Consider the following 27,923-nt stretch of genomic DNA (forward strand, 5'->3'; position numbering starts at 1 on the left):
CTGCCCAACGCTATCAGCAGGCTACATTTATGCTGCTATTTCTGTGCTGATCAGTTTTAGATGTCTGTTGATTTTCTACCATGGGAAATAAAGGCTTATCACTCCCATACCTACTTCTTACTTCCTCTTTGTTAGTACCCCAAATGGTTATAATGTGCCTTTTTTGTTGTTGTTGTTAATCCTCACCTGAGGTCATTTTTCCATTTTTTGTTCAGATAGAGTGGGAGGGAGAGAAAGAGAGAGGAACATAGATGTGAAAGGGACACATCAAGTGGTTGCCACCTGCACGACGCAACCAGGGTCGGGGACAAATTGCAACCGAGGTGCGTGCCCTTAGCGGGAACCGAGCCCAGGTCTCCCTGGACCACAGGCCGACGCTCTAACTGCTGAGCCAAACCGGCCAGGACCCGAGGATATTTTTACATTGGTTTTTAGAGAAAGTGGAAGAGAGGGAGGGATGGGGAGAGAGAGAGAATCTTCGATTTGAGAGAGACATATTGACTGGCTGCCTCACACAGGTGCCCCAACCAGGGCTGGGGATCGAATCTGCAACCCAGATACATGCCCTTGACCGGGAAACAAACCTGTGACCCCTCTGAGAGAGGGCCTACACCCCCACCACTAAGCCATACTGACCAGGGTATAATGTACTTTTAATTAATCAAAAGTAGGTATTTTTGTTATTTCGACTTTGCAGATATTGCTCAACTTGAGCTGATTAAGTAATGCACTGTGACTATACCTTCCTTTTTATATAATCTTGTCCTTTTCCTGGAGTTAATCACGACTTCATTTTTTTTTTCCATCTTCCTAGTTGTGTAAGAACCCATCACTAATTTATTCCACATGTTCCAACACCTCTACTTTGTGTCCATCAATAACTCCAGTGTAGTTAAATATATTAGTTTCATTTTTGCCCCACTGGAGACCCCGTTTCTGGAGCCTTCTGGAGCTTTCTGGAGCCTTGCTCCCGCCTGGTCTGTACGCTTTCCATGCCTGGGTCTCCCTCCACTGCTGTCTGTGGCTGGTGGGTTTTCTTTCTTGGTTCCTCCTCATTTTGCTGGAGCACATCCTCTGGTGACTCCCTGGGAACAATGTCCTGGAAGTCATCTGAATCCCTGCATTCCTCAAGAGACCCGTCTTTACCCTCAAATAAGAGTTTGGGTACAGAAGTCTGGGCCGAGATCCATTTTTCCATTACAATTTTGAAAGTACTGTTCTACTAGCTTCTAGATTTGCAGAATTGCTCTTGTGGTATCTATTTTGATTACTGATACTTTGGGTATAACCTGTTGTATTGCTTTTAGGATAATTTCCCTCCTGGAGTTCCAGAATTTCACAGTGTGCCTTGGGGGAGTGTTTTTTCCTTTTTACTCAGAGGACTATACACTTGGTGGCTTTGCCATCTGAGGATTCTTGTCCTTTGGATCTGAAATGTGTGTATTTTTTTTCTTTGATAGTTTTTATCTTTTCCACTTTGTTTTCTTTCCTTTTGGACATCCTATTTGTCAAAAATGAAGGGTTGATATAAATATATATATTTTTTATCCTCACCTGAGGACATTTTTCCAGCCAGGGTGGGAGATGAATTTCAACCAAGGTAGATGCCCTTAACTGGAATCAAACCCGAAACTCATCGGTCCGTGGGCCAACGCTCTTACCACTGAGCCAAACCAGCCAGGGCAAAGGGTTGATATTTTGATTTTATTACAACCCCCGGCCCCCCTCTCCCAGTATTTTCTTAATCTGTCTTTCTGTTTTATGTTCTGGAAGGGTTCCTTCGTTTTAGAGCCTTTTTAAACTTCGTTTTTAAACTCCCTGCTGCCCCCAAATACCCAAAAGCTCTTTCTTGGCATTTGACTTTTTAAAAATAGTCTCTTGTTTTGTTTCATGGGTGCATATATTTTATCTCTTCATGTCGAGTCCTTTCTGCTGACTCCTGCACTGTCTGCACAGTCAGCAGGCTGCACGGGGCAGCGGCGGGGCTGGGCACCTCACCGCACTGTGAAGGACTCTGCACCAGGCCGTCTTCCGCTCAGCAGTTCACTCCCCGCCACCCCATGTGGTTTAGGCTTTGAAGACCCAAACTTTCCTCAGGTTCCGCAGGAGAGAAGGACTCCCTTCTGCATCCAGGTTGCATCGTCCTTCACCTTCTAAATCAATTAGCATTTCCGCCTTCCGAAAATGTGTTGAAATTTCTCATCTTCTGCTTTTCCTTCTTTCGATCTTTTCATTCTCGTGGGTATCTAATCTACCTATCATCAATCTATCTACAGTCAGTTTTCATTATTCATGGGAGTTACGTTCTATAATGTTGCCACAAATGCTGAATTATCAAGTACTGAACCATTGCTCCTAGGGGAAATACAGGGTTAGGTTCCTGTAAGCCTCTGACCACAACATTTTGTTGTTGTTTTTAATCCTCACCCGAGGATGTTTGCCCATGGATTTTTAGAGTGGAAGAGAGGGAGGGAGGAGGAGAGAGAGAAACATCAATGTGACAGAGACACATTGATTGGTTGCCTCCCACATGACCCCAACTGGGGCTGGGCATTGAACCTGCAATCCAGGTATGTGCCCTTACCTGGGAATCGAACCCCAAACCCTTCATTCCACAGGCCGACACTCTAACCACTGAGCCAAACCAGCCAGGGCTGACCACAATATCTCCTTCACCTGATCAATACAGGTGTTTTGTGTGTATTTCTGTGTAAAGTCACCTTGTTTAAAGTACACTGTCGATTCATTAACTTTGAACTCATGGCCAATAGCACTAGAATGCACGGCTGAACAAAGCTTATCTAACACACGTCTGCCCCGTCAGGTACACACCTAGGAGCACTCGACAGCACTTCAGCCCTAGGCTCGGGGACATTTTAAGCAGCGAAATCACCAAAGCAAAAAGCACAAAAATGTGAAAAGCATGCCACTAAGTAGGCCGCCAAAGGGGCACCTGTTCAGTGTGAGCTGGAACGAGAGGGCAGGCTGGCTCCGGAGCCGGGAACACGCACACCGGCGACTCTGCACATGTCCACCGGTGTCTGTGAAAGCACCAGGCCCTGCTTTGGGGATTACAGATCAGCCGGAGAAAGCAGCATTCGCAAACACAGAATCCGTGAATCGGGAAAACGGACTGTCACCCGTCTACTTACCCATCAGTCCTTTAGCCAGTATCATTTCACTGGGATTTTTCAGGAGAACAAACAGATGCTTGTGTACAGTCACCCACATTTAACGCAACCGCATCACTGTAGTTTTCGGAGGGCCTACTGGAAGCCCCTTCTAACTGACTTGGAATCCAGAAGCCGTACAGCAACGCGCCTGGTGACGTTATAAGACCCGCGTGGCCACAGCCAAGCAATGCAACGTCACAAGACAAATGACCAAATGGAGAAAATATCTGCAGCTCATGTTACAAACAAAAAAGAGCTCCTGAAAATTGATAAGGAAAAAAACTCCAGTATCCAAATTTTAAAATCTGGACGGAGGTAGGAAGAGGGTCACTGAAGAGGACATCCACATGGCATGAAGCGCGTGGGAAAAACGCCAAATCTCACAGTAAGGGAAGTGCAAATTCAAACCCAGCTTCTTGGTAGAAGCCCCGCGGTCTGCCAGCAGTTTGCTCGCCGGCGCGGGGAAGCCAGCATCCTCACACGGGGCTGGCGGGAGGGCGAGCTGCCCCCGCCTCTGCAGATACTCTGACGGTATCTCACGTGGACAGATACTGAGTCCCCTCATCTGTGGTTTTGCTTCCTGCAGTTTCAATTACCAATGGTCCACCTCGGCCTGAAAATATTAAATAGGGAATCCCAGAAGTAAACAATTCATACGTTTTATACTGTGCTCTGTTTGGGGGAGCGTGCCGGAATCTCGTGTGTCCCCCTCCCCAGATGTTAACCACCCCTTGGTGCTCCACTCCTGCACCATGTGTGCTTCGTGCTCGTCAGTCATTTAGCAGCCGCTCCGTCGTCAGAGAACCTCACATCACTCTCATGACAGCATCTTGTTATAACCGTTCCATTTTCCTTGTTACTTACTGTTGTTAATCTCTTACCGCCTCTCATTTATAAATTAAACTTTATCATAAGTATGTATGTATAGGAGAAAACATAGCATATATAGGTTTGGCACTATCCGAAGTTACAGGATCTACTTGGGGTCTTGGAATATACCCCCACAGATAAGGGGGACTACTGTACATGGACCCTTTGACCCAACAATCCAACTTCTGGGGATTGATCCTTTGTATAAACAAAATGGCGAATGTACCAAGTTAGCCACTGGGGAACTGTTGCAGTAGCAAAACAGTGGAGACCACCCAAGTGGCCCTTGGTGCTGCGCCTGTTAAATAAAGGGCGTGTTATCCATACAGCGGCCTGGGGCCAACAACGGTGGCTCATGTTGCGCCAGGGCACCCAGGACGGGGGACAGCGAGGGAAGGAATCCCACTTTAGACACGCTGAGTTTGGGGAACTCTGGCACGGTCCAGGAAGTAGCTGTGGTAGAAAGAATAATGCCCCTCAGTCCCCAAAATATGTCTGTGACCTAATCCCTGGGGCTTGGGAACGAACGTTCCCTTCCACGGTAAAGGGGGTTTGGCAGATGTGATTAAGTGAAGGCCCTGAGGTGGGGAGGTCATCCGGCTGGGCTCAGTGCAACCACGAGGATGCCTAGAGAGGGGCAGGGCAGCCCGGGGGTCGGAGGGCTGTGAGGATGGAAGCAGAGGTTCGACCGGGTTGAGCAGGACGGCCTCCAGAAGTTGAGAAGCCCAGGAACAGATCCTCCCCTAAAGTCTCCAGAAAGAACGGCTCTGCACCACCTCGGTTTTAGTCTCTTTGAAACCCATCTTGGACGTCTAGCCTCCAGAACTGCACGAGGATAAACGTGTGCTGTCCTGAGCCGCGAGTCCGCAGCGGTTGGCACAGCAGCAGGAGGAAGCTGGCACACGGTCCGAAGCCAGTAAAGGTGCGGTGGCCGAGGACGGGGCTCCAGGTGAGAGGGGTGAGCAGAAGCTGGAAGGTCAGCTCTTGAGCAGCCCAGGGTAAGAAACAGGTTTAAGAAGATTCACACCCTCAAATGTCCCAAGAGCGCAAGCCGCAGGATGCCTGAAAACCACGTCTGGATTGGACAGTGAGGTCTCGGGAGACCACAGCCAGGACGTTGCCGCAGGGAAGCGGCAGATGGCAGGAGGTGAGAGCGGACCAGACAGGGAGTGTAACACGGTCTCAGGAAGTCGGGGCTTTGTCTTGGCTGTGCCCAGGCTCAGCAGAGACCCTGGCCCCAGTGGCCCCTGGGGACGAGAGCAGTCACGCGTCGGAGGATGGAAACAGGAGGTCCACAGGCGGGGTGGGAGAATGCCGAGCTGGGAAGAGGGAACACGGCACGTCCATCTGTCAGACGGAGGCTGTGCCACTGGGGCAGGCTCGCAGAAAACCCGTGAGTCCTTCCATGTCCTAAGTGGCAAGAAGTTCTCGATGCCACTCCTCTTTTACAAACCCCACATTCAATCAGCCTAGCTCTGCTGGGCACCTGGGAAGCCCAGGAGAGCCCGGAGCAGGGTGCTGGGGAGAGTGAGCTCGGTTCTCCCAGCAAGGGGGGCCGACGGGCGGGGTGGCAGAGGGAAGGAGAGAGGAAGGACCAACTTGCCCCGCCCCTGGAGAAAGGGCGAACCCCTCGCAGGCCAGGGAGGCTGCAGCAGCCCTGCCTCCCACCCTCCTCCGCCCCCAGGTTCCCCCTGCAGGACCACTGCCTCTGCCAGCCGAGGGAGGGGCGAGGACCCGGGGCTGGCTGGAGATGTTGTTTTCCTCTTTGTTTTACACACAATGCCCAGAAAAACATTTTGCTGATATATAATTAGGCCAACATAATAGAGGCTAAGAAAGCAGCCGGTCTCATTTGAGACAACTTGGCTTTCATAATGTTCAAAGGGAATATGTTAAAAAAAATAAAAGCTGAGTTCTCAGATGTGGGAAAGGGGGCAGATGAAAAATAACATGCAGTGCAGAGAAGGCTGCTGTTCGGAGACCCTTTACCCACCCCTGTGGTTCATTCACATCACTGCCGATTTTCTCTGTCACGCGAGAAAGGCAACACGCTCTGCAGCCCTTTGAGAGCCCAACGAAATAATAATAAAGTTGTTATTTGAGATACGCTGTCTGCAAAACTGGCCTCCCCGTGTCCGGCCTCTTCACAACGTAACGCTGCAGCTCCAGCCCCACAGAGGTCGAGTCCAGGCTGGTCTTGTGACTAGCTCTGACCAACAGAATACAATAGATGCAACATTATGGGCCTTCTGAACCCAGGTCTCCAGGGACCTTGCAGCTGCTCCTTCTTCATGTTATGAGAGGACAGGCCCGGGCTAGCCTGTTGGATGATGAGAGACACCTGGTCCCAATTCGCAGCCATGAGAGATGCCCTCTGGGACCAGGTAGCCGCCGGTCAACAGGTCAGCCTGCAGAAGCCCGAAGAGCCCAGCTGAGCTGAGTCCAGCCTGGGCCAGATTGGCAGGATCACCAGCTGACCCCTCACTAGCCACAATAAAGGTTGTTATTTTATTCCACGAAGCGCTGAGGGTGCTTTAATCCACAGAAGAAACTAACTGATATATTATTATTATTATTCTAGGAAGAGCCGAATGTCCAGGCAAATCCCTAGGAAGACAATCGCAGGGAAAGTCACCTTGTCTGCTTTGAGTGAAATAAAATGTAATAGCTACCACGGAATGGAATTCAGTGCTGCTCATTTTCCTCCCAGCTGGCACACCTAGCCCTCAGTGCCTCCATGCCAGACACACTGCGACCTTGCATAACATCTGGAACCCTAAAGTCTAACTTCTGAGGACAGACAGTGAGGCCCGGCACTGCCACTCATGTATCTTGGGAGGGACAGACAGAACCCCACACTGGGAGAGAAGGTCCTAGCTCGAGACGCCGCCCTGGCTTCTCCTGAAGTTACCACGCACACCAAACTGGCAGGGAAACCAAACCTGCACATGCAAGATAACGGTCTCCCGACTCGAGGGAAAGGGGGCGATCTGGTCCTGACATGTGCAGTGTCTCTGAAGTCACATACTTGCAAAGCAGGAAGGGGAAAGGGGTCGGTGGGTGGAGGGACAGGAGAGAGAGCACGCCAAGCATATCATCAGACCCGTCTGCTGCCGCGCACCTGCCTGGGCGGAATGAGCACCTCCAGAGAGGAGCGGGGCTCAGGTTATGCTGGAGGTTCGGGGAGTGATGGCTGGGCGGACCCTGACCACTCGTCGGGATCACAGACACCTCTGCCGTTCTGCATGCAAACAGTTACGCAGCTCAAAGCTGCTACATCCTGTGGCTGCTCAGCAGGGGCCTCACACTGAGACAGCACGAGGCACATCCTCCAGAAGCTGACATTTTACACATACTGAATGCATCAGGGGTGAGCGTGTCCTCTACGGCAGACTTGGAAACAGCTTTGTTTGATAACAATTAAACACGAAACAGTTTCTCCAGCCAGGGACTTGCCAAGTCCCTCCCACTTGCTTTTATGAGTGAGGAAATTAGGCTTTCTGGGAGTAAATGAGATTTGCTACTTTATTACTTTTTCCTTAGATAATTGGTGGTGGGTGAAGAATCATATTTTTAACCTTTCTTTCTTTCTTTCTTTTAACCTTATCTACTACCTAGAAATGAGAGCACTTACAAAGAGCTTTCTTATAAGATATAATTAAACAGTATTTGGAGTAGGGGACGGGAAGTTTGTTAGCAAAGCCTCTAGAATCTAAAATGCCATTAAAGTTATTACCTTTATCTACAGTAGATTGCTGACACCTGATCAATAATCATAACAATGCTAACCCAGTCCTGGCTGGTGTAGCTCAGTGGTTAGAGTGATGGCCCCTGTACCAAGGGGTCGTGGTTTGATCCCCAGTCAAGGACATGTACTTGGGTTGCAGGTTTGCTTCCCAACCCCTATCAGGTCTCGTGTGGGAGGCAATCAGTCAATGTGTCTCACATCGATGTCTCTCTCTCTCTCTCTGTCTCTCTCTCTCTCTCTCTCTCTCTCTGTCTTCCTCCTTCCCTTCCTTCCTTCCACTGTCTCTAAAAACTCAATGGAAAAACTCGGGTGAGGATTAACAACAACAACAACATTAATGTTTCTACCTTAGAAGATGTCTCTGAATAAAGGTTGGTTCAAAATCTTACCAGAGTTAGAAAATGGAAGTTAAAGGGTTATTCCACTGTCATCGTGCAAGCCAGCAACAGACTGAGCCCACAAAGCACTGTGTGCTGGGCTGCATCAGCCTTGGGCTTATTCTGAAGAGAAAGTGGGTAAGGCTTGTGATTCGTGGGGTGTGCGACACAGAAGACCTCCTCTCCCTGACTTTCACGCCCAGTGAATTCAAGGTGCCACAGCCCCACACTGGCATTTGGTCAGTACTGTCTCCAGTCAATATTCTCCTCCGTGTGACCCAGTTGTCAGCGTCTGTTGTTATGGTTACCATGATTCTAACGCAACCCTCTCTCCTCCCGTTCCCCTCTCCCTCAAGTCAAATTATGTTGCACTAATCCCACACATGTCCTCTGAGGACCCTGCTCCTGGTAAGCGTACTTCTCATAGGGTTTCTGTGATACTGGAAGCTGCCAACAGAAATATATAACCTTTGGGACATGTCAAACCCCTGTCCAGTGCCCCCCATCACCACGAGTCCGTCCATTCTCTCTGGCTCCCTGATCCACTCCAGCAGCGATGTTCAACCATTTGCGCCTCATGGCACACATAAACTAATTACTAACATTCTGCGGCACGCCAAAATATATTTTTTGCTGATCTGACAAAAAAAAAAGGTATAATTTTGATTTATTCGCATAGGATGACTGATGTTGTGTTGGCTGTTGTCATTTTTTTATTTGACAGTCTAAGGGAAGAGAGGTCAGTGCCCCTGACTAAAGAGTCAGGTATTGCATGTTTTAAAAACCCTTGCAGCACACCGGTGAAAAATCGCTGCTCTGCCATCCAGGGATAAACCCACCGGAGCCTGTAACAGATGCACTCTGCGGTTTCCATCGGCATCGGGACTGTGACCCACCACAGGGTGAGCTGATGAAGAGAACACCAAAGTCAAGAAAAGTAAACTGGTCTCAGAGAGATCGGCCAACTCTTTCGAGGGTCCTCTAGAAAAGTCCCTTCTGTCCCGCCCTATCGCTTCATCATGTTGATCACTACTCAGGCCTGACTTGTGTACTTATTTATTTCTGTCTTCTTCAGTGGAATGCCATCTCCACAAAGGTAAGGGGTTAACCTTGTTGCCAAGGATCCCCAGCTTCCAGGGAAGTGTCTGTCTGGTACAAAACAAGTGCTCAATAAATAGCTGTCGAGTGAATGAATGAAAGCACCTGTTCTTGCATTTTGGGGGTAGGTTCTGCCACCACTGTCTTATATCCTCAAAGTCTCATGAAAATAGCTGTAAATCACATCTAACGTTGATGACACGTAAGTTTATCATTCAAAATGTGAGTTAATCTACCAGGATAATGTGATACCATTCTTGGGGGCATTCTGAATGTGGAAGTTGAAAATATATTCATGTATAAAAATTACACACACAGGAAAGATCAGTTAAGCCGCTTCAGTGTAGAATAACTATTCAGCTAACCCAGCTGATCATGAGCTAAATAAACGGTTATTTAAGGCTATAGAGATGGGAATGGTTTAAGTAGCAAAAACTGATGTAAACTGGGAAACAAAGCATCCAAGCACCACTTAACAGGGACATGTTACCTGCTTCTTTCAGTGACTTTGTCCTTATCTGGGAAGGTGACTCTCCAGAATCTTGTGTCCAAATAAGTTTTAAATAAGGTAAGTCCTTTGTGATGATCCTCACTCCTCACCTTCCTGCCTAATGCTGCCTTCTGAACAGCATCAAGAATCGTCAAGGTGATATCCAAAGTAAAATTCGTTTTGATGGGATAAAAATTAGCTAGCTTAAAAATGCATGAACCTTTAAATCAAAAAGTGATATGAACCCAGCTGGTGTGGCTTAGAGGTTGAGCATCGACCCATGCACCAAGAGGTCACTGGTTCGATTCCCGGTCAGGGCACATGCCCAGATTGTGAGCCCAATCCCCAGTGGGGGGTATGCAGGAGACAGCCTATCAATGTTCTCTCTCATGGATCTTTCTATCTCTCTCTCTCTCCCTTCCTCTCTCTCTAAAATCAATAAAGAAAAAAGAAAGGTCATATAAAGTACAATGACCAAGCTAAAGAATGTTTATGGTTTACAAGAGTAAGAAAATAGAAATAATCTAAAATAGATCAATAGAAAACTAATGAAATAAATTAAATTATAATTGTTTATACAGTGAAATACTCTACAAATATTTCAAATGATGAAATAGAAACAGTACGAATTGTATGATCTCATTTTTGTAAAAAATATGCAAATGTAGACAGAATATATCCAAGAAGAATATATATGAAGACATCATGTTGTTAGGTGGCTGTGTTCTCAGAGGTGAGAGCAGGATGATTTCTGCTTTCTTTTCCTTATTTGTGTTTTCTAAAAGTGACACGTATCACTTTAAAAAACATCTTTAAATAGATATCAACTGAAGTATCTACAATTTCACCATTAAAATATACACGGCAATGGTTTTTAATGCATTCACGGAGTTGTGCAATCATCACTACAGTCCAAATTTAGATTTTCATCAACCCCCCAATTTTTTTTTTTTTTTAATCCTCACCCAAGGACATTTTTGCATTTATCTTCAGATAGAGTGGGAGGGAGAGAGGGAGGAAGAGAGAGAGACACACATCTACTGGTCACCACCCACACAACCCCAACCAGGGCCGGGACAAACTGCAACCGAGCTACATGCCCTTAACAGGAACCGAACCCGGGTCTCTCTGGTCTGTGGGCTGACGCTCTAACCACTGAGCCAAACCGGGCAGGGCAACCCCCCAAATTCTTATACCTATTAGCAGTCACTGGCTTTTCCCCACCACCACCGCCAGGCAACACCAATCTACTTTCTATTTCTATAGATTTGCCTAATCTGGACACTTCATATAAATGGAATTATACACTATGTAGTCTTTTGTGAATGGCTTCTTTCACTTTAGCATGTTTGCAAGGTCCATCTGTGTTGTGGCATGCATCAGTACTTTGCTCCTTTTTTGCTGCCAAATGATATTCCATTGGATGGATATACCATTTTTGTTTATTTATTGACCAGTTGGTGGACATCTAGGTTGTCTCCACCTTTTGGATATCATGAAGATTGCTGCTATGAAGATTCATGCATAGGTGTTTATGTAGACACATGTTTACACTTCTTTTGGATACACAGTTGACCCTTGAATAGCACTGGGGGTTAGGAGTGCTGACCCTTCACACAGCTAAAATCCAGGTGTAACTTTTGATTCCCCCAAAACTTCACACTACTAACCTACTGTTGATGGGAAGTCTTACCAATAACATAAATAGTCAATTAAAATATATTTTGTATGTTATATGTATTCTATGCTATAGTCTTACAATAAAATAAGCTAGAAAAAAAAGAAAATGTAACTAAGAAAATCATAAGAGAAAATACATTTACAGTATTTATTGAAAAAAATCTGTGTATAAGTGAACCTGTGTAGTTCAAACCCGTGTTGTTCAGGGTTCAACTGTATGCCTAGGAGTGGAGCTGCCGGGTCACATGGTAACTATGTTTAACATTTTGAGGAACAGTCCATGTATCACTTTTGTGAAAAGAACAGACCTCTTGGCCTCGTAGCTCTTGAGCCGTCTTAAGTCTAATTTGCTGACAAAAGCAAACAGACACGCCTTCCACCTCAGCTGACAGGACCTTCAGGAATTCTGCCTCAAAGAGGCCACTGCCTTAAAGGCAATGGGTCAACGATGCTTCCCAGATTATTAAAGCTGGAAGGGATCAGGTGGTCTTCCAGTCCAGTGGTCCTCAGGCTGGCTGAATTTTTCACATGCAGATCCCTAAGTTCCACTCCCAGACCTGCATCTCCAGGGGCGGTGCCTGGGGATGTGTATTTTAACAAGTCCCCTTGTGCTTCTGAGCACCAGCAAGGTCTGGGACCCGCTGCTCTGATGCTTCCAGGCCAAAGCAGGAAGACCACCCACATCACTCCTGAGACAGCGCCTGAACACCTGAATCACACCCGCACCTGGGAGTCGACGGCCACAGGCTCAGCACCCTGCTCTGCTGAATGGTTCCAGAGGAGTTCTCAAAGGGGACCTAGGTTTCCTTTGCAACCAGGGAAAACAGTCTACCTCCTTCATGATAAGTCAGCCCTTCAAAGATATGGAACCAGCTACATGATTGCCCTTGTTTTTTCTTCCTCCAAGACAAACATACTGTTTTCAACCGTTTCCAGAAGTACGTATCCTCTATTGCTGTCCCTCAAAGTCTGTCTGTTTCTCGTCAAATTCGGGGGCGGTGGTGGGATGTGTGATTCCAGGTCAGCCGGCACCAGACTGAAGAACAGAGGGATAAGCGCCCCCTGTGTGCATTTGTAATATGGCCAGGTATCTCTTCTAACAGTAGCGACCCGGTGTTGTTCCTTATTCTCAACCAATGGTTGTAGAAAATTTGTAACACAAAAGAAAGTAACTTAGATCAAGGGAACACGAACAAATATTAGGAATAGCTAGTCCTTGACTCAAGGAGTTTACAAAGCAATTTTAAAAAAATCAAATAACTCTCAAGTCAGGTGGAACATGCTCAGTGCCAAAGGGAAGGGAGAGCCAATTCAACTTGCGGTATCAAAGACGACTCTACAAAGAGCCGGGCCAGGAAAGGTAAGGGTCTTAACGATGAAGATGTGAGGAAGGGAAGGGACTCAGCAGAGGAGGACAAAGTTGGGGGACAAAGTAACACAGGGTTGATCTAGAAAACCCCGCTTTGTTGGAGCCCAGGGCAGCTGGGAGCACTCGGAGGGGAGCAGTAGGTACACTGTTGACTGAATTAAATTCTTTTCCATTAGAATTGCTGTCAAATCAGGTATTCTCCATTCTATATTTTTGATATTTTTAACTTAAATATAATTGATTTTTTTAAAATCCTCACCCAAGGACATTTTTCAATATTTTGTTCAGATAGAGTGGGAGGGAGAGACAGAGAGAGAGAAACATTGATGTGAAAGGGACACATCAAGTGGCTGTCTCCCGCACAACCCAACCAGGGCCGGGGACAAACTGCAACCAAGGTACATGCCCTTAGCGGGAACCGAACCCGGGTCTCTCCGGACCGCAGGCCGACGCTCCAACCATTGAGCCAAACCGGCGAGGGCTGTAATTGATTTTTTGATACCTAAATGTATCCCTATTATATTTTATTGGGCCGGTTTGAATTCAACATTGATAGACTAATATATAATGAGATTAGAAAGGGTTTAAGAAGTCAAGAAAAGCTATTCAAAAAAGGGAGCTGGATTAGGTAAGAAATGTTCAAGGTTTCTTTTGTTTCTTTTCCTTTCTTTTTTAAAGTAGTGAGGTACTTTCCACAAACATCAACTGTAATGTAATTTAGAAACCCACCGTGTAACACAGACGAGAGAACAGCAGCTCTGCTGACGGTAGCACGCGTGGGTTGCTTGGAATCGCCCCCATTCTGCACTCTCAATCATGCCCCGATCCTCTTTTCCCCATGCCCAGCTGGAATGTTTTTGTGGGGGCCAAGTGCATCCTTGTTCTTTAGATCCTGATGATCACCCAGATCCCCTATGGCTTCCCAGCTTTGGGTCTCCCCCAGGTCCACCACCTTCTGGATCTCTGAGCAAGCCACTGAGGATGTGAAACAGGATAAGGCACAGGATGGCATCATAGGGACCATACACAAAGGTCTCCCTCCACTCAAAACACATCCTTGTTGAGTGTGGCTACTCAACCATGCATAGGCCATTCCTTTAGTTTTACTAAAATTCTTGGCCAAGTGAATTTAAAAATGAACACACTCCAAGGAATGACAATGACCGATCACTACAAGAACACCTGCCAACCCTCTATACGCATTGATTTAATATATTAAGTTCTTCTCAGAGAACCATTTGCCTTGTCCTCATCTGTGGCTGCCAGACTATCTTTACCTTCAAAAGGTTCTTATAAGGTGTCACAGGGAAAGCACGAGAAGAAATGCAGGCAGTCCCCAGGAACAAAGACCTTAGTCCTACAACTACAAGGAACTGAACTTGACCAACAACTCGCATGAACTTAGGAGTAGATTCTTCCCTCAGAGCCTCCAACAAGGAATGGCAGCCCTGTCAACACCTGGTTTTCAGCCTTGTGAGACCCTAAGGAGAGGATCCAGTTGAGCTCACCTAGACTTCTGACCTATAGAAACTATACAATAATAATACACATGTGTGCATGTGCTCAAAGCTCTTATAGAATCACCTCCCACTGTTCTAATCTCATTGGGAAAACCCAAAGATCAAGCCCTGCTCATCACACTGAGGGGGTCCCCTTGCCATTCGGTGACATGCATTGTGGGTTTTTAAAGCAGACTGTTTTTAAAAATGCATTTGTCACAAGATTCTGAAAATCTCACAATTTCTTTCACCCTCCCCTCCTCCGCAGCTCTGAATTCACCATGCCCCATGGTGTTCCCCACACACCTGCCTCCCTCACCAGCTCTGAAAAGTTCCTGGTGATTCAGGGCCTTGCCACCCCTCAGGAGGCTTGACACTGAAATTATTTTCAGGTGCGGGGAGGCCAGGGGGTGGGCATTCATTTTTAATGACTGCACTCCTCTCTAGTTAAAAAAACCTATCCTTCTGCCTAAATGTCCTCCATGGACTGTGCTTACCCAGTAGGAACTCCATATTTACTTGTTGAGTAATTTTTTTTAAAAGGTCCAACTTACTTGTATAACTCAATTTTGTACAGGAAGTAAAATGCATGTCTGAGAGAATGGGACCATTGAGTTTATGGAAGAAACATGTGCAGATGGAGGTTAAAAGTCGAATCCTTCCTTTGGTCACCCCGCTCTCCGAGCTGTCACCAAGTTACAGAGGTATTCTTTAAATTCCCTCTGGGAGCATCCCCTGGCTTCCTAGTCCCAATCGTGGCAAACCCTGTTGGTTGCCAAAGCCACCAGCCACTTGGCAGCCCAGGTCCCCCTTCCTAGCTGACATCCTCTCCAGCCCCAGCTAACCATGATCCTTGATAGTGACATGGGTCTGTGACCAGGCCCTGGCCAATGGGACTCAAGGAAAACTCTGCTTGGAAGTTTCTGGTAAAGGTTTTACTTGCTAATAAAAAACAGGGTGCCCAGCAGGAGAAGGGCCTTGTTCTTCTTAGTTATCATCACGTTAGCATGTGACTCTTGCAGCCTCCTTGAGCCTGGGATCATGAGGAGATACTTGGCAGACAGGGACCAGAATGTAGGAAGGTGACAGCACCCAGGTCCCTGATGATGTCCTTACGCTGTTGCAAACGCTGACTCTGCAACCGCTCCACTGCCTTCAGACTCCCTCCTTGGTGAGATGAGAAGTCCTTACTGTCTAAGCCACTTCTAGTTGGATATTCTGCTACTGACAGTGGAAAGCATCCTCGCCAGGACCCACGACCACCACCCCTACTGTCACCCTGAGACCTCCTCCCCAGGCTTGTTTCTTGCTTTCCACCATTCTGGTCCATCCCCCCAAACAGACATCAGCACCTCACTTCAGCGCCGACAGTCTGGAGGCCAAGTCCTGACCACGAAGTCCTCCACACTCATGCAGACACGCTGGCCAGTACGCGCCACGGGGCTCCGTTGGCGGTATGTCCATGCACGTTGTATCAGTTTCCTAGGTCGGCTGCAACAAGTGGCTGCAAACCTGGTGAGTTACAGCAGTAGAAATGGATCCTCTCACAGTCCTGCAGGCCAGAAGTCCAGAGTCAGTATCGCTGTCCCAAATCAAGGTGTGGGCAGGGCTGCGCTCCCGCTGGAGGCTACGGGGAGAATCCACGTCTTGCTTCTTCCACCTGTAGGTGGCGGCCGGCAGTCCTTGGCTTGTGGCTGTGTCACGCTGACCTTCAAGACCAGCATCTTCCAATCTCTCTCTCGTTTGTCTTCACATCATTTTCACACCCTTCTCTCTGTAAAATCTCTCCCCACCGCCCTCTTTTATGGGCACATGATTGTTTCCAGGATTGACTACATACCCAGGAAATCTCCCACCTCAAGATCCTTAACATTAGTCACGTCTGCAAAGATCTATTTTCTAAATAAGGTGACCTTTACAGTGCAAGGCTTAAACCTGAGTCGTGTGGAGGACACTGTGCAGCCTCCTACACACGTACCTGTGTGTGCACCACCTCTGTGTGTCTCTGGGAGTGGTGCCTCCGGGGAAGAGGAACTAGGGACCAGACCTCCAGAGGTAAGAAGCAGATTCATTGTTCAATATGTACACTTGGGACTGTAAGAATTTGGTTTAAAATTATTGTCAAACCCACAATAATTTTTAATCTGACTTTGCCACATAATTCCCATGATCACATGCACATTTTTTTAAAAAGACATTCTGTCTTAGTCCAGACTCCGAGAGGAGGGGTAAAGTGCAGGTAACGTATTAAGGCGAGAGACTGGGGGAACCGGACAAAACCAGGCGCAGCCCGGCAGGAACACAGCTCAGCCTCACCCCTCAAGTTGTGCTCAGGGGTGAGCCCACCTGAGGCAGGGGAGCTGGGCTTCCTGCCCCCCACCCCTCTGCCATGGACCAGGGGTAAATACCAGGCACCCCGCCTCTCTGCCTGAGCACCAAGCGGGCTCCCCCAGCCCAGGGGCAGGATCAGCAGAGGTGCCGGGCGCTGGCTGCTGGAAGGAAAGGGACCCCAGAGGTAATGGACCGGCATCATCCATTACACGTCAACTGGGAGAAAGGAATAGAGGGGTTCTCCTCCGTCTGCCTCTGCGCCTGCCTCCTCCCATCCACAGGAAGCCTCCCGGGCCCCGCCCCGGCGCATCCGCACCCCGTCAGCACAGGGCTGGGGTCCACGGGGTCCAGCAGGCCTTCCCCCCCGGGGAAGCTGGCTCCAGGTAGAAGTGTCTAGAATAGTAGTCGGAGGCCACTAAGGGATCAGGGAGTCTGTAGGGACTGAGGAGCGTGGATTTACAAGGACAGAAGGAACCTGACCCTCCAGGGATGCTGACACAGGAGGCAAACCCAAAAAAGGAGGAAGACGGTCAAGCCTAGAATGAATTCAGGTGTGCAGGACTACACACACACACACACACACACACCCCCACCCCTTTTAAAATTATGTTCAAAGCAAGCAACGGTACAAAAATGAATATGTTGAAGACAGCAGAAAGTGGAATTATTTAACTCCTAATTTACTTTCTTTTCTACAGGAGAAAATAAGTATACAAGTGGACCACGCAGTTCAAACCTATGCTGTTTAAGGCTCAACTGTGTTTCTGATCCTTGGCTGGGAGTCCGCATCTGAGGAGGGCTGACTTAAGTTACACCCAGGTTTCCGACTGTGTGGATGCCTGGTGCCCCTAGCTCCTGTACTGTTCAGTGGTCAACTGTATACCCAAAGCCCAAGGGAAGAAAAAGTGTGGTGAGACATAACTAGTTGTCTTCTAACAATTAATTGTCAATTACCTAAGTAGAATGACTATTTCTCTGTATAAAAATGAAAATAATTCAGATAAAGCTACCTCCCACCCTTCCATTCCAAGTCATACATAACCACTGTTGGTTATCGGGTTGATGGGTGCCCTTCCAAGCCCTTTTTCCCACATTTACATATATCCATAGAAAATACATCATATTGTTTTGTGAAGCGTTCCCCCCATTAATGACATCATACTGTTTATATCCGTATTAGTCAGGGTTCTCCTGAGAAGCAGAACCAATAAGATGGGCAGAGATAGAGATAGAGATACAGATATACATATACCTATATGCCTATGTATATGGCGTCTGACTAAACTAGGTAGCATAGCGTAGCCAGGCTGACACATAAAATTAACCATCGCAGTATCATTTGCAACCTGTTTTTTTCATGTAACAACATTTCCTAGAGTTCCTTCATCAGAATATATAGAATGGTTACATCCCTAATAAGAATGTACCATCCTTTGTGTAACCATTCCCCTACTGATGAGGCGTGTACATTGTTTCCTTTCTCTCTATTACTAATCACTCTCTTTGTATATGCCTTCCTGCGAACAAGGAGTGTTTCTCCAGAAGACATGGACATGAGGTGTGGGCTTGCTGAGTCATGGTAGGATGGACATTTACAATTTTTAATAGAAACTGACCACCTGCCTCCAATTTTACATTCATCAAACCTAAATGAATTGCATTTAAAGAAAAGGGTGCTCAGCCATACCATTCAGCACGTTGGTGTGTCACTATCAAAGCTGAGGTGGGACACAAGGAATCTGATCAAAGAGAAAGTGCTGAGAGAGCTGCTAGAATGATCTAAGGATGCCCCGAGCAGCTCCCAGACCTCAGATGTGCTGTGGTTTGCTCTGGGCTGGTGAGGGAGTGGACTCACATCCTGGGAGGGCTGGTCTTCAGCCCTGGTCCTCACTGCAGGGGTCATTTGGGGAGAATCTTTCTGTGTCCCAGGAAGAAGGAAGAGAACTGCTGTCTTTGGCACAAAAGGCTATGATCTGAGAACCAAAATAATTATCTTGGGGAAACTGTGGCAATGAAAAAAAAAAGCCAGATGGTTTAAAAAGAACAAATACTGGCTCCCTTGTCAGAGCAGGTGGTGGTGAATTCTAGATACCATAGAAATTGAAGTCACTCCCTGGCAGATCCAAGTGTCGATCATTAAAGAGATGGTTGGAAGCCCGGGGAAATAAAAGATTGCTCCCCGTCAGCCTGCAGAAGTTCACGAAGAACAAGCAGGATCTGCTGTGCTGCTGGACGAGGTAATGGGACAGGTGGGGTGAAGGCATGCCCCAGAGTGAATCTCAGTCACAGAGACACATCTTACCAAGCCTCTCATGAGTCCTTTGGGGATAAGAGGGTGACGCGTCAGATGGAACAGTAGGGCAGAGAGGTTTGGGTAGCATTAAGGACTGGAGGAGAGAGTTCCACAGCATGCCAAAAGACTGTGTCCTCCATCCAGTCTCTTTGGCATTGGATAGGACAGGTGCCACCCTACACAAGAAACCTTCAGAAGAGTCTAAGTGGGCATGATCCCTCCAAATGCAGGATGATATAATCATGATCAAAAATGTCTCAATAGGCTATAAAAATGGGCAGAAGCTAATAGGATGAGGTGAGCTGGGAATCAATTCAACCACAGATGGAACACACAGGTAGAGTTTGGAGAGAGCTGCCTACTTAGCACCTCACATAATGAAATCTGTAACGAATGCCCCCAAACCCAATCCAATCTCCAGCTGCACCAGCAGAAGCCCAAGTCCAGCTTTAGGGAGACCAAGTCCTTGCGGGGAGCAGGCTGCTCCCCAGGGTGCTCGTGCCCTTCTGATTTCAGCGACTGAGCCAGAGTCTTACGTGCTCCCACACCCATTTAGGTCAGGCAGGTCCATTATGACAATTATATGTCCTAATTGAAATAATTTACATTGATAGTAAAAGTGCAAAAGAAATTGTTTCTAGGAAGACTAAGGAGAATACTTTGAAGAGACTTGACAAAGGACACTTGCTTAAAAACAAGAACTGCGGTTGAATTAGATGTGAGGGGAGGGGGAGGTTGGAAAAGATGAGGAAAACATGATGAAAACAGAAAGATTCTGCAGCTGGATCCCTTCCCTGACACTGGATATGGGTGACAGTGCACTTGGGGTGTCGTTTATACAAGATAGATGAAGTGGAATTCCAATCAGCAGACCCAGACTCAGAAAGATTGGCAACTGGACGTGTATTTACATATTTTACATTAAGATAAAATGTGTAAGATATGAATATGATTTTCTTTGGCTCTTTTTAAATGACTTTTTCAATTAATCCACCAGCCACCATACCAACTGCATCAGCTAAACGCCAAAAGTGCTTTCGCTGCTGTCTGCTGTCTTACGCTCAGTTCTGAAGGCACATTTTGTAAGAAGCACCGATGAACTCGAAGGCATCCCAGGGAAAGGCTGTATGGCTCAAGGGGCCCGGAGGGTACCCACAAACTCGGAGGGGCTGTCAGGCCGAAGGACATGAACATTCAGGGAGGAGAGGGCCCCCACCTCTGTCTCTCGGTCCCTTCCTCCTGACCTCTTCATCCATGTAGCATTTCCCTTCCTTTCAATGCATTACCTTTTCTGCTCACACTCTAGATTATACACTCAAAGAATATAAACAAAATACTCATTACAAATGCCCTATGGATAGACTTGTATCCTGCCCACAACTGCCTCTAATTTTACAGGCTGTAGGTTTCCAACGGAGAAAAATGCAATTCTTTGCATTTGACTCGACATCTCCCCCCAGCCCAGCCTCCTTTGTGCTTTTAGAACAAGATCAAGGCAATAGCGAGAGGATCTTTCTAACTGATGATGCCAGGTGACTGATAAAAAAAAGTGGTACTTACGACTATGTTCTCAACTTTTTAATGTATTATCTCTCTTTTAATTCTCATCAACTTTGAGAGGTCATTACCAGTGTCCCCATGTACACAACTAGAAAATGGAATAACAAACAGGGGGTGGTATACTTTTTTTTTTTAAGTTTTTTTTTTCCCCTCCATTGATTTTGGAAAGAGAGAAAGGAAGAGGGAGAGATAGAAACATCGATGAGAGAGAACATCAACTGGCCACCTCCTGCATGCCCCCCATTAGAGATTTGACCCACAACCTGGGCATGTGCCCTGACTGGGAATCGAACTGAGGACCTCCTGGTGCACGGGTCGACGCTCAACCACTAGCCACACCAGCTAAGTGGGGTGGTTTACTTTTCTTACACGTAGTTACTCAGTGGGAGTAAAAGCACCGGGATGCACACACGCCAGACTCTAGACTCTAGAATCTGCACTCTCTCTTTTTTTAATCCTTACCCAAGGATATTTTTCTATTTATCTTTATCTTTAGATAGAGTGGGAGGGAGGGAAAGAGAGGGAGAGAGAGAGAAATGTCGGCATGAGAGGGACACATCGACTGGTTGCCTCCTGCATGACCCGACCAGGGCGGGAACAAACTGCAACCGCGGTACATGCCCTTGGCTGGAACTGAACCCGTGACTCTTCAGCCCATGGGCCGGCGCTCTAACTGCTGAGCCAAACCAGCCGGGGCTAGAATCTATGTTCTCTTTTCAACATACAGCAGTTTCTCAAGGGCGAAGTTGGTTTTCTCGTGAAAGTGTGCGCCTGGGTGTGCGTGCATGTGTGCAGAGAGAGTGAAGCCAGGAAGATGGGGCTGAACTGGAATAGCACCTCTGCACACTGAGCTGAGAATATTACTCCTCACGGGAGTAAAGAGGCAGGAAAGGGACAGGTCAGTCCAGCCGTGAGAAAAGAGAGAAAGCTGGTCAGATGTGTTCTGTGGTCACAGCTAAAGAGTTCACAGGGTGGCCTGGGAGGACAGCAGGTGCCAGAAGAGCAGGGTCAACCACAAGCAAAGAGGAACCTGCCCGAGGCGTGTAAGGGGAAGACCTTTCCCACAGGCCAAAAGGGTGGAGAGGAGAGGAAGGAGCTGGGTCTCGAGAGTGGCAGGTGAGGAAGCTGGCCCAGCCCCCACACACCTGGAGGGGCATGCAGAAGAGGGGTTGTCCGTGGGTCAGAGTGGGGGTCTGCCAGGGCCTCTTCATGGAGCTGAACCATGGCCAAACCTGCCCCGGACCGAACTCCCTGGACAGTGCTGGTAACCTAGCTGGGTTCTCAAAGGTGCTGAATAGGAAACTCTGGGGGTAGAGCCTGAGTATCTATGTTTTAAAAAGCTCTCCAGGTGATTCTGGTACATGCTCGATTTTGAGAACATTGCTCTACGCCTTGATCTGAACCAAAAAGCTGCTACAGTTCAGGAACATCCCCTGGCCAAGAAACAGAGTGAAGGGAGAAAGTAGGTCGATACAAATGAGTATACTAGGAGACAACAGGCTATGTGCAGAGAGTTGCAGGAACACAGAAGAGGGGTCTTGAACCCTGAAGGAGTTTGAAAGGCTTCCTGGAGGAGGTGACCACTGAGCTGATTCTTGAATTCTGCCTACAACAGCTGCACAGAGGAAGAGAAACCAATAGGGGTACAGTCTGCCCCAGAGATCTCCTCTCCTGCCCCGGCTGGTCTTCTCAGTGGTTAGAGCGTCAGCCCGCAGCCTGAAGGTCTCGGGTTCAATTCCCAGTCAAGGGCATGCACCTGGGTTGCAGATTGATCCCTGGCCCTGGTTGGGGTTGTGTGGGAGGCAACCAATTGATGTGTGTCTCTCACATCGATGTTTCTCTCTCTCTCCCTCTCCCCCTTCCCTCCTTTCCACTCTATCTAAAAATTGTTGGAAAAATATCCTCAGGCGAGGATTAGCAAAAAAAAAAATCTCCTCTCTTTTTTCCCTTGCGAGGTTGATGCTGCTTAAAGGGACAGCTGTCTCCCTCCACTGCAGGACATTTGGGGATGCTGCACAGACACCAACACCAGAGGGAAGAGCAAGTCTGGAGACTTGAGCACGGAAAACTGGTAAACAACATCAAAACCACCAATCCACTTGTCATCGCTATTATAAAAATTATGAAAATCCGGCCCGGCTGGTGTGGCTCAGTGGTTGAGTGTTGACCCATGCACCAAGAGTTTGCTGGTTCAATTCCCAGTGAGGACACATGCCCAGGTTGTGGGCCTGATCCCCAGTGGAGGGCATGCAGGAGGAGGCCAATCGATGTTCTCGCTCATCGATGTTTCTATTTCTCTCTCCTCCCTTCCTCTTTCTAAAATCAATAAGGAAAAAAAATTAATAAAATCTGTTTCTGCCTAGCTGGATGCCAGCCACACCCGTACATTATAATTTGAAATGTGATGAAATAAGGGCCCATCCAGTGGTGTGCTGGTAAAAGAGTATAACTGGCTCTTCAGGGGGAAAAACCCCTAATTTCTAGCATTTGCCAATTTCCATGGTGGAATAGTTCCATCATGGCCAATTTCAGCTATAAATCTGGCTGAATTTGTCACTGAATAGGGAGGGAAGGAACACACAGAATTGGTTTTGTAGGCCAGTGCTCACCACTGGGCTTATCACAAATCCTTAAAATCCTATTTCATCCTATTTCACTTCCAAAGACTCATGGGGAAAAAAGCCAAAGTGTTCCTGAAGAGAGGGGGAGGGGAACAGGAGGATGAAGGGGAGGGGGCGAAGGGGAGAGAATGAATGAATGTGTGTTGGCTGGGGTGGGGACAAGGGACAAAGATGACAAGCCCTAAAACTAATCTCCGCAAACAGATTAATGCACAAACATATAAAAGCTCAAGAGGGAAAAGTTCAAACATCTGAGAAAAAAAATAAAATGGACAAACCTAAAGAAAACCAATCTGCAATTCCAAGAAAAGTTCCTGAATAAATGTTAATCTTTCTGATCTAACTTCTTAACCCATCAGATTGACCTTTTCACATTAAAAAGACAAATGCCCTTATTCCTGTCTCTCTCCCACAGACATGTGGTACAGCATGCATTCACTCCTTACCCGTCAAGGTCACCTTAGCTTCAAAGGCTAAAGAAGACAGACCATCGGGGACCTCTCCATCACTCCTTTCGCCACAGACATTTGGTGAGAATGGCGTCGGTATGGTCCTTTAGACACTGGTTCTTAAAACGGACTGTGCCTCAGAATCCCCTCGGGCTCTTGTGAAAACACAGATCCCCGGGGCCCAACCGCAGAGTTTCTGATTCAGTAGATCCAGGTGGAGCCCAAGAATCTGCATTTGTAATGACTTCCCAGGTGGGGCTGATGCTGCTGGTGCTGGGACCACCCTTTGGGAACCACTTTCTCAGAGGATTCTGGATCACGGCCATCAAGGGCTCTTCTCGAGGAAACCAGGGCCTCCCACTTTACTGTGCAGGCAACGAGAGATCTGACACGCATCCCCGTGGCCTGCCAGCCGCTTCCGCGCGTGCCGCCTGGGTGTCGGAGCTGTTTCAGTGGGGTCCTCGAGGGCCTCCCCTGCTGCCCGCTGGCCCACACCTCACCACACCTGGAGCCTCTTGCCACCACGTGCGGGGGGCTGGGTACAGCACTGCCCCAGCTTACCGTTCAGGAATTTTGGGGTCTCAAGAGGGGATGGGACCTGCCCTCGTTGGACTGTGCATTTTAGACTAAGCCTCAGTTCCTCTGCACCCCATTTCCAGTTTGGGGCCCACTGGGACCAAGGTCGGGGCGGGTAAATGGGTGGAGCCTGACTGTCCAAGTAGGTCATCCTCGGAGTCCTTCCTGTCCTCACTACACATGCTCTCAGGATTCCCCGTGACCCTAATGGGCCCTGGGTGCTGTGTTTTAGGAATTCCTGTTTCTAATTAGTCCAGTTTTTCTTTGGACTCTGTTGCTGTCACACTTACAGGCAGTTATTTCCATCACTGCTCAGATTCAGGCATGCCCCCGACAGCCTGCTCCCCACTTCGCTGCTGCTGCGGGGACAGGACAGGGGCGTGAAGGCTGAGTCGCCGTGCCCTGGGGCGCCCTATTCCAGCGCCAGGCAAGGGAGTCACCTCCAGGCTGCACTTCCCAAGGACACGAGGGTGCGGTGAGCATGCGCTCTCTCTCCATACCCTGCGGGTCATGTGGGCCCACACCCCTCACAAAGAGCTGCACCCCCCTGTCTTAGGCACAGAGAGCAGGTCTGGAGGGCCCCCCTGGGGCAACACGACCCCTGTGTTCTCCCAGGGGCTGCTGGAGGGCGTCCGGGAATCAGTCCTCTAGCTCCCAACAGCTTCTCCCTTCACATCCCACCTGCTGGGGACACGAGCTGAGCCTAAAGAGTCCGTGCTTCCGCGGCTGGAGAAATGTCTGCAAAGTATACACCAGAGAGTCTCGGAAGCAAACCAGCTCTTCCAAGGACGTGGTGTGGGGCCTCCACGCCCACCGTAACTTGGTGGCCTAATGGGTCCACACTTCTCAGAGACCCCCCAGCACTCAATGAGTGACCTCAGAACAGGGACCTAACCTCTCTGTGCCTCTGCTTCCTCATCTGTAAAACAAGAGCCACTGCGGTACCTACCTCACAGGCCTGTTGTGAAGATCAGGTGAGCACGTGTGCATACATTTCTCTGAGGACACCTGGCAGAGGAAGCCCTGTACAGGGTGTCGCACCAGTAACGACGTTGTCACGGAGGCCACCTACTGTGTGTCTGCCTCCTTTATGTCCCTTAGAGTTTTCAGTTATAGGCAAATATATGAGAGAAGGATCGTTTGCCACCGAAGAAGGGTCCGACACACACTGGGTTTTCCCTACAGAAAGGGAACCGTGGGGCCCATCCCCCACCTTGGGAAAGGGGGAGCATGAAAAGATGGAAGGGGTCCTTGTAGGGTCCGCCCAGGTCAAACTGCCTTTCAGAGGAAAAGCCACAGCTGAGCAGCAGCCACGGACAGACCCAGCACGCGAATAAAACAATCCCTGTCCGAACAAAAGAAGCCCCCCTGCCCACCCCACACTTACTTCCAGGACCGTCCATTGTTCGACAACAATAGCATCATAGCCCTGCATGGTTTTGCTATCTTCTGTGGAAACAGCTTCAAAGATGAATACTCCATCTGTCAAGCTGTGTAAGGGATCTGTTGGAAAAAAAAAAAAAGAAAGAAAAGGGGGGGTCTGTAAACCGTCTGTGGCAGAAGCCTTACAAGCAGCAAAAATTTTCACTGCATTCATTAATAATCCCAATCAGAACATCTTTTCAGCATGTTAATTAAAGAAGGCACACACAGCCATAGAGTCTGGCCCCATCAGAATGAATGAGACTAATTCACCTCGCAGTTCTGAATAATATCCTTGATTTTATGAGCCCGAATTTCATTGTTAGCAATCACCATTTGATTTCATGCGTTTACCTTCCTTTTCACGCTTCAACGTCAGGATGCACTGGGGAGAACTTATTCAGGGCAGAACACAGTCATTTAGAGACAGTTTTTAGAAGAAAACTATATTTAGGTGAGAGATATTTTTTAAATGAGGGATAGATAGAACACACCAGATCTGAGCTTGTCAGACGCATTCTTGATGGGTTGATTCTTGGAAGTTCCTAGGATGTGGGCTGCCGTTACAGACGAGACTTGAGTCAGCTCTTATCAAGGGGTGGACTTGGGGGAGGGGAGTTTTTCCAAATGATTTATCACTGAAGACATTTCCTCAGGCATTGCTTTAGTCAATGTACCAAGTTCTGTACAATTCGACAGATGTACATTATGTGTATAGCATGCTACAAGACTGTCCTGGGCAATGAGGGTATAAGAAAATTACAGCAGGGTCCCTACCCCTGCATTAAGAAGGTGCTTTCTGCCTATTTTTCTGTTAATGGCTCCTAATGCCCTAGAGTCGTTTAGATTAGAGATTGTGGGAAAGAGGACTGGACTTTGAAGCAGGTGGTCTGGGTCCATGCTTTATCAGGAGAAGTGGTGTGACCCCTTTCAGGGACTTGGTCTCTCATCTGTGAAATGCGGTGGTGGACAGAGAATCCCTCCTGGTCCCTAGAGTCTATTCCACAAATCACTGCTCAATCAGACTGTTATGGACTGAATTGTGCACTCCCCACCCCCACCCCAAGTCCTATGTGGAAGCTCTAACCTCTAAAGTGACTGTGTTTGGAGATAGGGCCTTTAGGGAAATAATCGAGGTCTTATGGGTGGGCCCTAATCTGTTAGGTCTGATGCCCTTACAAGAAGTGGAACAGACACCCATCCCTTCCCCTGTCCTTGCGCAGAGGAAAGGCCATATGAGGACACAGAGAGAAGGTAGCTAGCTGTCTGCAAGTCAGGAAGAGCGGTCTCACCAGAAACCAAACTTGCCAGCACCTTGACCAAAGACTCCTAGCCTCCTGAACCATGAGAAAATAAATGTATTGTTCAAGCCACCCCAGTGGTGGTATTTTGTTATGACAATACACACAAAAAAAATATGGTTAATGATATACTATTTTTATTTAAAAGGACAATTCACATAACAATGTGACCTTTCTTTTTCAGGGAGGGAGAGACAAATTCAGAGAGTCCTCCAAACACAGCAGAGCTCAGGGACTGCCAGCATGCTCCAGAAGTCACGAAGGAGTAGGACCGACAGATGTAAACACAAAACAATCTTTAGCTTCTGTCTTCCAACAGACCTCATAAACAAAATCAAAATGCTACCAGAATGAGAACATTATTTGCAAGAAGAAGAATAAATAAACAGCTACGCTTAACATTATATTTTAAAAGCTTTTACTAATTGAGTTGAAAGCACTAAAACACCATTAGAAATGGGCAACTAATTAATTCTCTCTCTCTCCCCCTGGACAGTAGCAGGATAAATAAAGTCAAAACTAAGATGACTGTTGGAGAGACCAGACAGCTAGGGGCTCATCCACGTGACTTGCTTGGCTGATGGGATGCTAACAGGTGTGAGGCATGCAGGAGCTTGAAAAGCACTGTGTGGGAGGTTGAGCCCGATGGCTGATGCCTCTCCTGCCACTTTGCAAGGATGTGCCCCAGCAGCCAGCTGGTTCCAGGTGATTGAAAGACAGATGGAGCAGAGTTGCCCCCACGAAGCTTAGCGTAGGCCAGGGGACCCACAGACCTGTGAGTGAGCCCAGCTGAGATCCCTGCCTCAGTGTGACCTGAGACTATGTGAGAGTAAATTATTCCTGTTTTAAACCAACGAGCTCTGGAGTGGTTTGTTACACAGCATTATTGTAACAATAGCTGGCTGATACAGTGCCCAACCTAAACCTAAGAAACATGAAACCAGTGCACTTTGCTTAGTCTGGGGACAGTCCTGATTATTCCAGAGTGACAGACGTACCGGACCAGCTCAACAAACCATGGCTGTGAAGGTAATTCCTGGAGCACTGCATTCTTCTCCTGATGTCA

The 27,923-nt window shown here is 47.8% G+C and overlaps 1 protein-coding gene across 2 annotated transcripts in view; it reads right to left on the reverse strand.

Annotated features, from left to right (window-relative positions):
- RFTN1 (raftlin, lipid raft linker 1) overlaps window positions 1-27,923 on the reverse strand; it is a 194,995-nt gene that overhangs the window by 16,390 nt on the left and 150,682 nt on the right. For both annotated transcript variants that reach the window (XM_036267063.1, XM_036267062.1), the window contains one exon: window positions 25,522-25,637. In XM_036267063.1, the coding sequence (XP_036122956.1) occupies window positions 25,522-25,637 (116 nt within the window). The remainder of the gene's footprint in view (window positions 1-25,521; window positions 25,638-27,923) is intronic.

The sequence above is a fragment of the Molossus molossus genome, unplaced genomic scaffold (genome assembly GCF_014108415.1).
Source record: "Molossus molossus isolate mMolMol1 unplaced genomic scaffold, mMolMol1.p scaffold_m16_p_18, whole genome shotgun sequence".
NCBI classification, from domain to species: Eukaryota; Metazoa; Chordata; class Mammalia; order Chiroptera; family Molossidae; genus Molossus; species Molossus molossus.